The sequence below is a fragment of the Macaca thibetana genome, chromosome 2 (genome assembly GCF_024542745.1).
Source record: "Macaca thibetana thibetana isolate TM-01 chromosome 2, ASM2454274v1, whole genome shotgun sequence".
Taxonomy (NCBI): Eukaryota; Metazoa; Chordata; class Mammalia; order Primates; family Cercopithecidae; genus Macaca; species Macaca thibetana.
The window spans coordinates 125,505,241-125,518,000 of NC_065579.1; the positions used below are offsets into that span (position 1 = coordinate 125,505,241).

General features: G+C 40.7%; 1 protein-coding gene across 14 annotated transcripts in view; it reads right to left on the bottom strand.

The window, feature by feature from the left end:
* Positions 1–12,760, bottom strand: part of FOXP1 (forkhead box P1) — a 631,073-nt gene that overhangs the window by 238,227 nt on the left and 380,086 nt on the right. For all 14 annotated transcript variants that reach the window (XM_050781345.1, XM_050781346.1, XM_050781342.1 and 11 more), the window contains one exon: positions 7,296–7,486. In XM_050781345.1, the coding sequence (XP_050637302.1) occupies positions 7,296–7,475 (180 nt within the window). In that variant the 5' untranslated portion in view covers positions 7,476–7,486. Of the gene's footprint in view, positions 1–7,295; positions 7,487–12,760 lie in introns of those variants that run through there.

A 12,760-nucleotide genomic window follows, 5' to 3' on the forward strand; every position in this document is an offset into this window, starting at 1 on the left:
GGAGCCTGATGGTGGGAAAATCGTTTGAGCCCGGGGAGGTCAAGCCTGCAGTAAGACATGATCGCAACCCTGTACTTTAACCTGGGTGACTGAGCTAGACCTTGTCTAAAAAAAAAAAAAAGGAAAGAAAGAAAAGACAGAAAAAGGAAAAAGAAAAAAGTGAAATCAAAGAATATGCAAATGATCAAAGAAATAAATTGCAGCTGTTTTTTAGTGGCGCTCACAAGGTCAGTATGGGAAACTCTTGACGACATTTTTTCGTCTGGGGGAGGGGAGATAATGTGGCTGTATTTCTATGAATCAAACAGAGTATTTAGCAAAGGGTCTCTGGAATGTTACAAGTAACACTTCATAATTACAATAGATTTGAGTTCAAAGACAAAGTGATGAAAAGAAACTTTCTAACATGGGGTTCAATTCCCTACATAAACTTCCTTCTTGTGGCTCAGTGTACCACTGGCATTTATATTGCTATTCTTCTTTGTCATAAAAGCAGTCACCTTGTAACCCTTTTTATCAAGTAATCTATGCACTACCTAAAAGTACGCTAGACTCCATCAGGCGAGCTATAGGTTTACATTATATAAACATTCCAATTCTGCCTGCTCAGCGCTAGTTGTCAATAAACGCAAGCCATTGCAAAACAGCAAAGTAGGTTCCTTGCCTTCAGAGAACAGATAGGACCTGCCAGTTTTGCAAAAACAAACTCTTCACAATCACTGAAACTAATCTGTCAACAAATTACCATTAAAGTCATACCTCCTGAAAGTTCAAAAACAGATTTGTGAGTAGACAAGAGATAGGGCGTTCTTTTTTTATGATTATTTTTATTAGCTCACAGGTCAGGGCTTAAAATTACCTTTTCAAAGTGGCAAAGCTTTCTCTTGAAGTCAAGAGGGTACACTTCACTCATAATGAAATGTGGCACCTGGCTTTCTATTACCACATTCTCCTATGTTATGGGTCTTTTTTCTTCTTTTGCTTCTTGTGCCATTTTAATTTTCAATGGAGAGATTAATGACACACAACTGTTTAGTAATCAAAACTTGAAAGAATTTCATGCAAGTCTCACATCACAAGTTACATAAATCTTTGACAACAATATTTTGATGGAAGGCAGGTCTAAACTAACAGAGTAGAGAACTATATTTAGCATTCAGGGTGAAATGTGCCTTTTCTAGAAACAGCCACAAAGGGAATTAAGACAATGTGGGGGGTCAGTGTTGTGGCTGCTTTTTCTTTATTTGTCAGAATTATCTGAATTCCTGTCTCAGTTTTGTTTCAGTTTGTTTCTATGGTTATCACTAACATGTTGGTGGCATTCATTCCTACACAAAATATTTTTGACCATCAATACTTTCCACACTACTTGAACTACTGCAACGTCTTCAATAAAAGTGTATCTCAGCATAGCAATTCCTTTAAAATTACAGCTGGGTTTTTACCTACCAGCAAGGGAAGGTGCTAGCCCCCAGCACAGTACCTGGCCCCATTAAGGCATTCAATAAATACTAGTAATACCTTCTTCTATGCCCCCTTCCTGGAAGTTCCCCTTCTAGGACACAGAGGTGCTGACCAGCTTTTCCCTGTCAGCATCAAGAGACCCTCCTTTCAGACACAGTCTCCAGCAGCTACAATGGGAAAGGCCACTTGAGGGCATTCCTAATAAAGTTCATAAGCCACCTTTTTCAAAGAAATAAGTGGTAGAATGGTATGGCCAACCCAGCCATTGCTACCCAGTCTTTACACCTATAGATCCATACCATATAACCTGCGTCATTTTCCATAAGGTATGAAACAAGGCCAGGAATGGCCTCTGGAATTTTAATATGGTGCCCCAGAGGCCTATGGGTAAAAATGAGATGCAATAAGCACCTTCATGCAGTGGTGCTTCATCCAGTACAGACACCAACAGCTATTTCTTGCAGGCACTGTTTCTCAGAGGCAATTAAAAAGCTGGAAATGTTTGCGGGACAGCTTTCTTCTTCGACTCAATATCCACCAGCAATTTCACTAACAATAACTAATGAAGGGATGCATTTTGCCATTTTGAATGTGAAGAGAAGAAATTTCATTTGCTTGTGTATTTTTTGTTTTTTGACATAGGGTCTCAATCTGTCACCCAGCCCAGGCTGGAGTGCGTGGCAAGATCTCAGCTCACTGTAGCCTCAACCTCCCATGCTCAAGGGATCCTCCCACCTCAGTCTCATAAGTAGCTGGGACCACAGGCATGCGCCATCATCCCTAGATAACTTTTGTATTTTTTGTAGAGATGAGGTTTTGCCATGTTGCCCAGGCTAGTCTCAAACTCCTGAGCTCAAGCAATCTGCCTGCCTTGCCCTCCCAAAATAGTGGGATTACAGGCATGAGACACTGCATGCAGCCTGCTTGTGTATTTATTTATGCTGAAACAAAAAAAGTTAAACTTAAAACACTGACACTATGGTCCCTCTACTACCATTTCCCATGTTCAGAGGGCCCTGGGATTTCAATTCCTGATTCTCCCAGGTTCCTCCGGTACTGTATTTTCTACATCCCCTTTGTTTTGTTGTTGTTGTTTATTTATTTACTTATTTTGAGACAGACTCTCACTTTGTCGCCCAGGCTGGAGCCCAGTGGCGCAATCTTGGCTCACTGCAACCTCTGCCTTCCAGGTTCAAGTGATTCTCCTGCCTCATCCTCCTGAGCAGCTGGGACTACAGTCGTGCACCACCATGCCCAGTTAATGTTTCTATTTTTAGTAGAGACAGGGTTTTGCCATGTTGGCCAGGTTGGTCTCCAACTCCTGGCCTCAAGTGATCAGCCCGCCCCAGCCTCCCAAAGTGCTGGGATTACAGGCGTGAGCCACCACAGCTGACCTCTACATCCCTTTGAATGTACATAACTAGACTCTTTGCCTGAGTCCCACCCATTTCTCTGATCTTCTTGTGTTCTGGGAAGTGACTAATCTTTGACCTCCTTCAGTGGCTCATTGGAAAAATTCAATCTGATGGGTCCTCTTTACTCCCCTTCTTCTTTTTCAAGAGAATTTCCTATCTACCGTTCCCACCTCCTTACTAGTCATTTCACATTTTCTCTCCTTCTTTTACATTGTTAACTTAAAACATACACAGTCTTCTGGGCCACAAGACCCAACACCTTAAACCAGATGTCAAAGAAAGAAGCCACGGGAAGTAAACACTTTGCTTATCCACACTCTCTAAATAATACATGTTCAAATTCCAAATACAGCATGTCTTAGGTTTTTTCTCACAGATTCCCTCTAAACTGCTCTCTTCATATAAAATGATAGCCACACCTCAAAACTGCAGCAACCAAAGCTTTCTCTATACTGACTTGCAGACAATAAAACTGCCAGGTGGTACCAAAAAAAAAAAGGAAAGAAAGAAACCCCACAAAAACCTCATCATTAAATGGAATGTTGTGAAGAAATAGCTGTTTTATTTAACAGCTATTCATTTTTATTGAATAAACATTTTCTAGAATGCATTCTGTTAATTGACCTGACAGCATATGCTGTATATGGAGAAACTTCTAAACATTATGCTCTATGTAATATGCTTATCTGAAACAGCTCTCATTTGCAGCAATATGGAAATAAAATTCTGCTTTCTAAAATTCAAGACTTTTAAAATGCATTAATCCACACAGTTTATGAAATTGTTCTGGACATTTTAAAATCCTTTCTTTAAGAAAAAAAAAAACTTTAGTAATTGCTAATAGTATTTGTTGCTGAGTTTCATAATGGAGTAGTGCACATCCAATACAACTTTTACAGACATAGAAATGGTGCAGGCATAATAGGAAATAAAAAGCAGTTATGGTATCGGGTAAAGAATTACTCAATGGATAAAAGAAAATGTTCAGAAACTCTATCAAATTATATTATTAGAAAACTATTGTTATAATAGTTTCATGGCCCAGACATAAATAGAGTTGAAACATTACAGAGATAATACATTTAGTTTTGAGGAAGGAAGACAGTTTGTGAGTGTGTTGGCAGGCTCTACCAGCTAATGGCAGCACCTCTCTTGGGCTGATGGCTTCTGAGTGATGAGTCTACCTTCCAGCTCAGAATTGCCAACTCCACTACCTAGAGGCATAAATGAGCAATGCTGCTGGTGGGAATGAGAGCAGGCTGGAGGGCTCCCTGTCTTCAATAGCAATTCATCTCCCAACAATTGTTGCCCTTGTGGGACTATCAGCCCAAGGTTACCAGATATTCTAATTTTTCAAAAGAAGATGGAAAAGCCAGATTTGCCCCATTTCTCTAGGTTGTCAACTAACTAATTTTTAGAAATGACAATGCCATTTGAACATAAATAAGTCAACCTACAAACAAAACTCACTGTGGAACTAGTGCACTCCATAGTGAATCTCTGTCAGGGCCCTCCCATCCTGAAAAGGGCATTTGCTGTAATTTGTAATTATCTTTGATAATATGGAGCAAACATGGAAAGGTTTGCATTTATTTATTTTAAATCCTGGCACTAAGTAAAAACTCTCCCCATATCCTCAATGATGGTATTGGTGCAACTGAAAATCCTCCAACATTCAACATAATACACAGCATAATTAACTCGTTTTTATGCCAGGCCCTTTTAAGCCAGATCTTCGTGTTCCATGGACTTCTAACATATTTTACAGTTCTAATTCTCTTCCACTGTCCTACATTAATCAAAGCTGTAACCCCTGTTGTCTTTGTACTACGGAATCTGAATGTGCCCCTGGCGAGGAATGGGGGAAAAGTCAACAGGAATTAAATTTCAGTGCAACTGTTTACTCAACTGTGGCCTGCAGTTATTGAAATTTTATCCGTGGTTTTGTGTGACTACCGCAGTAATGAATTCAGCATGGCTGTGATTTTCTCACTGCTGGTATTCTCACTTCAAGTAAAAACCTGTAGAATAAAAATGATGAAAACAACCATAGTCCATTGTAAAATGCTCACACTTCTCCAAACTGTCTAATTGTTGCAGTTTTCAGTCCGGAAGAAAACTCTGATAACTCTAGTCCTGTAGAAATATTTTCAGTCCTGTAGTTTTTCTTATTTCATCTACAGATTTCCCTTTTCCCCAACGACCTGTTAAGAGCCTTATCATATACTTAGGGGAGTTGAACAGCTGTCAATGTTATATTTTAAAAGACCTCAAAAGGCTTTGCTAACCACAATACAGAGGGTTTTAGCCACAATGATAGACCCCACTGCTTTGTTTCTTCCCAAAACGTGTCAACGGCATACGGAGAAAAAACTGTCATAAAAACATTTAAAAACAGTATAAAAGTCTAATCATAAAACATTTCTTGACCTTTTTATCAATAACCAGTAACAATAAATTTTCCAAAGTGGTCATGGCCAAAGGAAGATGTGGATAAATACATTTGCAACTGATACTTTTTAAGGAAGATGTTGGTGAAATAGGCTTTTATAATTTTATTCTATGTAGCCAATTTGTTATTGCTGTTGTGTGTGTGCACATATGCGTGTTTTGGGTTTATATGTAAACCACATGTTTTGATGGTTTATATGTAAAGTTTTTTGGATATCCTGAATGATTTTTAGCTCCTCAAATAAAAATCAAAAATTAATTTCCCATTTATTTAATTAATGTAATCTAAATACTAATTATTTAGTATCACCACATCAGTCAGTAGCCCCGTCTCAAGTGCTCAAGTGCTTCATAAAGAAATAGTCAATCTTGACACTCGTCTGGTAAGGGCATAGAAGATGTCATTCAAAAACATTAACTATTTATTCTGAAAAAAATGGCTGACAACATCACATGAACATGTACTAGCACAAATACACGGAGACCCTTTTACTATCTACTGCGCGGTTTTGCTAACAACCTCACTGGTTGGAATTTGGCCATCTGCACTAACTTAAATGCACAAAGTTTATACACAACGAACATCACAAATTCCGTCTGAAGTGAGCTCGTGGTGCAGGCACAAATGGGTTTGGGCTGCCAATGAAAGAAAGATCAAATCACTTGCAGGAAGTCCTCTGAATTAAGACTTTTGCTGGTCTGTTACTTTTCCTTTCTTTCGCTTTGTTGCATCTTTCTCCCAACAGGTTCCACAGTCTCATGTTGGTTCCACCACCTCGTAAGGAGCTAACAACCGAATCATTCCTTACTCAACTCTTTGCAAGGAGAAAATAAACATGGTTTAGAGCTTGTCTCAAAGTTGCATCCCAAACATAAGCTTAGCTTCTCTGACACAGATTGCAAGAAAATGGTTTGAGAAGCACTTTGTCCCTATCTTCTTCCTCCCCACAGAAGTTACTGTAGCTTTCAGAAAGGCCCAAAGATACTTCATTCTTTTTAATTCACCTGTTTCTGGGCGGCATCATAACTATGTTTTGAATAAGTAAATCGAGAACAAAACAGGTCATAAACCATCTATTATCATTAACAAATCCTAATAATATTTCCTGATTCCGAGACAGGCTAGAAAACCAAAGCCAGTCTTCAAGCAAATGCCGTTTACTTATTTGAATTTTTATCAACACTTTGACAACAAAACACCATTTCTTGGGTCGCCTGTACCATCCGGAAATATTTTACCAGTCACTCACAGGTACCCAGTTCCATACCTGTAAAAAGTATAACTAACAGGAATGAGTATACCCCAACTTACGTACATTTTGGGGAGGCACCAATAAGAGATAACTCAAAGCAGTAAGACTTAGCCACAAACCCACTGCTGCATGAATACAGGGAACATATGTAAATACCCTAAACCCCCAAATCCTACAGGTAGAGGAAAGCAGCTTCCTACAGTGATGCCCGTGTTCTACATGTTTTGGCTGTTATCTCAGCATTTCTGCCTGTATTTCTATATATTTATTTCAACTCTCCTTACTCACCTACTCTTTTTCTCTCTTTTATTCCTTAGCTCTTATTTCCTTCTTCACAGGCTTAAGCCTGTTTTTCGTTTAATTTTTATTTTTGCATGAAAGCAGTGGGAACCATTTCTCCAAAGAATAATTTTATTCAAAATAGGGAAAGGTTAGGCTGACACAGGTCCACTCAATCTTCGTCTCAGCAACTGTTCCCCACAAGGGGATCTGAAGGACTTTCCAACTCCCAAGGGCTTGAAAATTAGTCTCTTAAGCCAACTGCTGGGACCCCTAGAGGGCCGATGGTTTATGAGATGCCACTGACAGAATGACAGATTGGCAGACAGGTGAGCACAAAACGCTGATCGCGAGATCGTCATTAAACGTAAAATTCAGCGGTAAAATTCGCACCCACCAGCCTCCACCTCCCAGGACTCCAAAGCCCCGGTACCTGTTGCTGCTGCTGCTGGGCGTGGGCGAGGTCAGCTGCCCCGATGTCCACCGCTGGCGTCTCTCCGTTGGACCGCCCCTCCCGAAGACCGCCGCACTCTAGTAAGTGGTTGCTGCCGCCCGACCCATTCTGGATGGCTGAACCGTTACTTTTTGTCTCAGTCCCAGATTCTTGCATCATGACTCAAAAACCTGATACAAGGATTTCCAAGATGGGGGGCGGAAAAAAAAAAGCAGCTGTTAAAACAGTTGTTGTGCATAAGGAGAAGGGCCTTGGTTTAAATGTTGCCAAAATCTGTAAACAGTTGTCATTTTCTTTCACTCAACTTATCCCCTCATTAGCGGGTCAGGTCCCTAGTGTTGGGTCTGAAACTGTCATTCCCAATTCAAGTTTCAGTAGTATTGTTTTAAATATACATACATACATATATATGATATATAATATAATATATTATTTATTTATTTATTTATTTTACCCTTAGAAAAACTAGTATTTGTAGGTAAACCTAGAATTCAAGATTACACTTTTCTTTTTTTTTTTTTTTTTGAGACGGAGTCTCGCTCTGTCGCCCAGGCTGGAGTGCACTGGTGCAATCTCGGCTCACTGCAAGCTCCGCCTCCCGGGTTCACGCCATTCTCCTGCCTCAGCCTCTGAGTACCTAGGATTACAGGTGCCCGCCACCGCGCCCGGCTAATTTTTTGTGTATTTTTAGTAAAGAAAAGGATTTCACCACGTTGGTCAGGTTGGCCTTGAATTCCTGACCTCATGATCCACCCGCCTCGGCCTCCCAAAGTACCGGGATTGCAGCCACTGCGCCCGGCCCAAGATTAAATTTTTCTTCTATCTGGTTCCTTTGCTCAAAAACCAGCAAGTCATCCTATAGAGCATATTAGGTATAAACATTCAATTTTAACATGTGCAGGCACTATTTGTTGATATGACACTTTTTTTTGGAGACAGAGCCTTGCTCTGTCACCCAGGCTGAAGTGCAGTGGCACTGTCTCTGCTCACTGCCTCCGCCTCCCGGGCTCAAGCAATTCTCCTGCCTCAGCCTTCCAAGTAGCTGGGATTATAGGTGCCCACCACCACACCCAGCTAATTTTTGTATTTTTAGTAGAGACAGGGTTTCATCATATTGGCCAGGCTGGTTTTGAACTCGTGAGCTCAGGTGATGCACACGCCTCGGCCTCCCAAAGTGCTGGGATTACAGGCCTTGTGAGCCATGGCACCTAGCTGAAGGTACTAAAAGTCTAATAGAAAAAAAATATATAGGCCTGGGGGCGGTGGCTCACGCCTATAATCCCAGCACTTTCGGAGGATGAGGCAGGTGGAACACTTGGGATCAGGAGTTCGAGACCAGTGTGGCCAACATGGTGAAACCCTGTCTCTACTAAAAGTACAAAAAAGGAAAAGAAAAAATAAATTAGCCAGTCATGGTGACAGACCCCTGTAATCCCAGCTACTCGGAAGGCTGAGGCATGAGAACTGATTGAACCCAGGGGGTGGAGGTTGCAGTGAGCTGAGATCACGCCATTGTACTCCAGCCTAGGTGACAGGGCGAGACTCCATCTCAAAACAAAAGAAAAGAAAAAGAAAAAAAAATATGGTGCAAAATGAGTAGCTAGAAAATATAAGTTAGGGCCGGGCTCACGCCTGTAATCCCAGGACTTTGGGAGGCCAAGGCGGGTGGATCAGCAGGTCAGGATTTCAAGATCAGCCTGGCCAATATGGTGAAACCCTGCCTCTACTAAAAATACAAAAATTAGCTGGGCATGGTGGTGTGTGCCTGTAATCCCAGCTACTCAGGAGGCTAAGGCAGGAAAATTGCTTGAACCGGGACCCGGGAGGCGGAGGTTGCAGTGAGCCGAGATCATGCCACTGCACTCCAGCCTAGGCTACAGAGCGAGACTCCGTCTCAAAAAAAAAAAAAAAAAAAAGAGAAAATATCACTTAGTTACGTGTAAAACATTTCACATTCACTCTTACTACTCTCTGGGAACAAAACCATTATCCCAGAGAGCCAATTCAGCCCTTGGCTGAGAAAAGATGTCCAAAGATGACGAAAGACAGATAACATTTGCTAACACCAACTGCTACCATCTACCAATCACCAGTGTTGGGTCAGGCAGGCCCTAATGCAGGTGATTTACACACATTCTCCAATTCAGTGCTGATGACGATTGTTACCCCCAGTTTGTGGATGAGAAAACTAAGCCTCCACAAGTTATTTAATTTGTCCACTACATGTCACAGCCAGTAATGGTGGAATCAGGATTTGAACCAGTTCAGTTAAGTCAAAGCTCTTAACCACAATGTGTATTTTTAAAGTTGAGGTTCAGTGGGGGCAAAACAATGAAAAAGGCAGGGTCACACTCCAAGTTCACAGACCAAGATTTGGAAAAGGAAAAGCAAAAGTCATTAAAGGAAGTAAAGAGTTCAAACATGAAAGCTGAGAAATGCCTGAATAATTAAGACTTTAATGTGAAATACCAATCCCAGATTAAAGGGCAGAAAATTTTTACGCAAATGTGTTCCAACTGTGTAAGGACATATGTACAACCAATGCCACAGATTTCTGCCCCATACATGAAATGTGACAACAGGGAAATTTCAATCTTTGGGTATCTTTAGAGGACATTGTTTTCTTGCTAGAAATTGGATGAAGTCTGTTTTCTGCAGACTTGCACAAAAACCAAATGGAAAAATTAAAAGCAGAAAAATTCACATCTTTCTTCATTTCCTTTCACTGCATAGCATGATCCAACTTGATACAGACTTCATAAACCCAAAAGACGTATATATTTTTTAAGTTGATCCAATTCTAAAGTGGATTGAGAATGGCATTTTTCACTAGCAGGTGGGAAACAAACTGAGAAGTAACAGCTGATTCACTCTCGTTTCTTGATTTTTATTATTATTTTTTCATTCTCATGTCTTCAGATCAGACTTTCTAATAATTATAGTCCTTTAGAAATTGCAGTTATATTCTTACCACAGGGTAAAGCATTTTTCAAAAATAACCAAAATCTTCCCTAAGATACAAGAATCAGGTAATGAGATAATCTGTGATAGCAAGAGTGCCTTGTTCATCACCAAAAAAGAAATGAATCTGTGAAATCTAGGTACTTTTCCCTGGGCATTTCAGTCTCTCTTCCACAAACTTGCCCCTTTGTACAGAACTAAAGGAAAAGAGCCGGGTGCGGTGGCTCATGCCTGTAATCCCAGCACTTTGGGAGGCCAAGGCAGGCAGATCACCTGAGGTCAGGAGTTTGAGACCAGCCTGGCCAACACGGTGAAACCATTCTCTACTAAAAATACAAAGAAATTAGCCGGGCGTGGTGGCACATGCCTGTAATACCAGCTACTTGGGAGGCTGAGGCAGGAGAAGTGCTTGAACCCGGGAGGCAGAGGTTGCAGTGAGCAGAGAGCATGCGACAGAACGAGGCTCTGTCTCAAAAAAGGGGTGGGGGGAGAGAAAAAAAGGATTATAGGAAAAGGCACAGTGTTAGGTATTTAAGCAAGAGAGCATTTGTTTTAGAGTAGGTAGCAAGGAAATCCATCTAATTATTAGGATATATCTCAAACATATGTAAAGAAAAAATCTATAGAATATACATACACACACGCACACATATATATGTGTGCGTGTATGTATGTATGTATTTTTCCCTTTCTGGGAATACCTCCCCATACCAGGGACTTGATCCCCAAAAGACAACAGCATTGCACATATATAAACTCTACCCCTGCTCTCAGAATGAGGCATATTTAGCCAAATATCCTGTCCTGATGGAAGAGAGCTGCAGGTAGAATGCTGCTTTCAGACTATGTGACCATCGGGATCCCAGGCCTGAGAGCAGGTGTCTAAGACACGGGTCCTGCTTTTGTTTCCTTGGTGAGACACCATTCTGGTGGGTGGAGTAAGAACAGTCTCCAATACACAATTTGATGAGAAGGCCCTGTTTTTGCTCCATGCAGTTCCAAAGCAGACTGCCAAGTCCTCCAGTACAAGTTTTGCAGGCATCAAGCCAAGCAGCTTGGCTTGTGAATCAGGTTTGTGAGAGTGCAGGCTTTGGGACCAAAATTGCATAAAGGATTATTTTGGTCTGAGGATGTCCTTAATTAGTCAAGTGCTAACAGTAGTATGTAGGTTGGAAGATTTAAAATTTCCCATAATCTCCCACACCAATCAGGAGAAAACAGCTTTTTGAAAAGCACATGTGAAAAAAATAGGAGTGTCAATGTCTAAGAACATTTCTAACAGTGTCTGGGCCAGCAATATTTCTATCAAACGTTCCAAGTCATTTAATAAGCCTTTATATCTGTATCACACTTCACAAATTGCAAAGGCCCTCTGATGTGCTTTTCAAACTCGTAACAAGGCTAGGAGGGAGATAAGGCAGGTAAATGTTATCCCCATTTCACAGATAAGAAAACTAAAGCTCAATCGGTTAAGGGATAGATGTAGCCATAACTATTTTGTTTCAGACACGAACCTGTCCATTCAATAAATGATTAAGAATCTCTAGTTTGTAAAGTCCTGTGCTAGGTAGTGGATAAGGAAATTAATGAAAAGAAAACTAAGGAAATTCCAAAAGGGCAACAATGAGAGTGCAGGTGGACAAAGAAAAGCATTAAAATACAATGATATAAGGCATCTGTACTCTTTTGCAAACAACTGTCTTTTTCTTTGAATTGCCACTATTAGAGTCATCTGAAATCAAGTCAATATATATAGGAGAGGAATCTATCTTATCTATCAGGGACGTTGCACCCTCTTTTCTTCAAGGAAGCTTGTCCCAGGCACCCAGTTTGCCTAACTTCTGCTTCTCTCTGGGGGAATAACTAATCCTGTAACTAACCAACTGCCTTGCTCCATGACATACTGACAGCAGGAAACACTGTATAGTCATACAAAGTGCCTGAATATGAAGGTATGGTCACACCATACCCAGAAACAAGTCCTTCCTCCAGAAACAACACCAAACGGAGTCTGCCTTCCTGTATGGCACCTCCAGATGAACTGAGCCTGTTTAAATCACGTGATCCATTTAATCTAACCCTACAAAGGTCAATGCTGCAGTTGCATAGATGTCAAAAAGCCTAAAGAAGCCAAAATGATCTACTTCTCATCTTGCTTCGAAACATTACAGAGCTACTGATTTCAAAGGTTCAATTTTTGTGCTGGAGGGACTTGTAGAAAAGGACAAGGACTGAGTTTAGCATGCTTATTTATTGCTGTTGCCAACAGAGCTGCTCTCTGGAAGTATTCTGGAAAATTCATAATGTCCAGGCCAATGTATTTATAGTAAATTAAAGCAGTGCTTTATTATTATGATTATTTCCTTGGTTACAGTGTTGATGCTGAAAATTTAGGGAAAATAAAGCCCTTGTTATCATGCTTGTGAAAGATTTTAAGCTAACAAAAAGTTCAGTCTTGATTCCAGGGCAGTTAATTAAGGTTG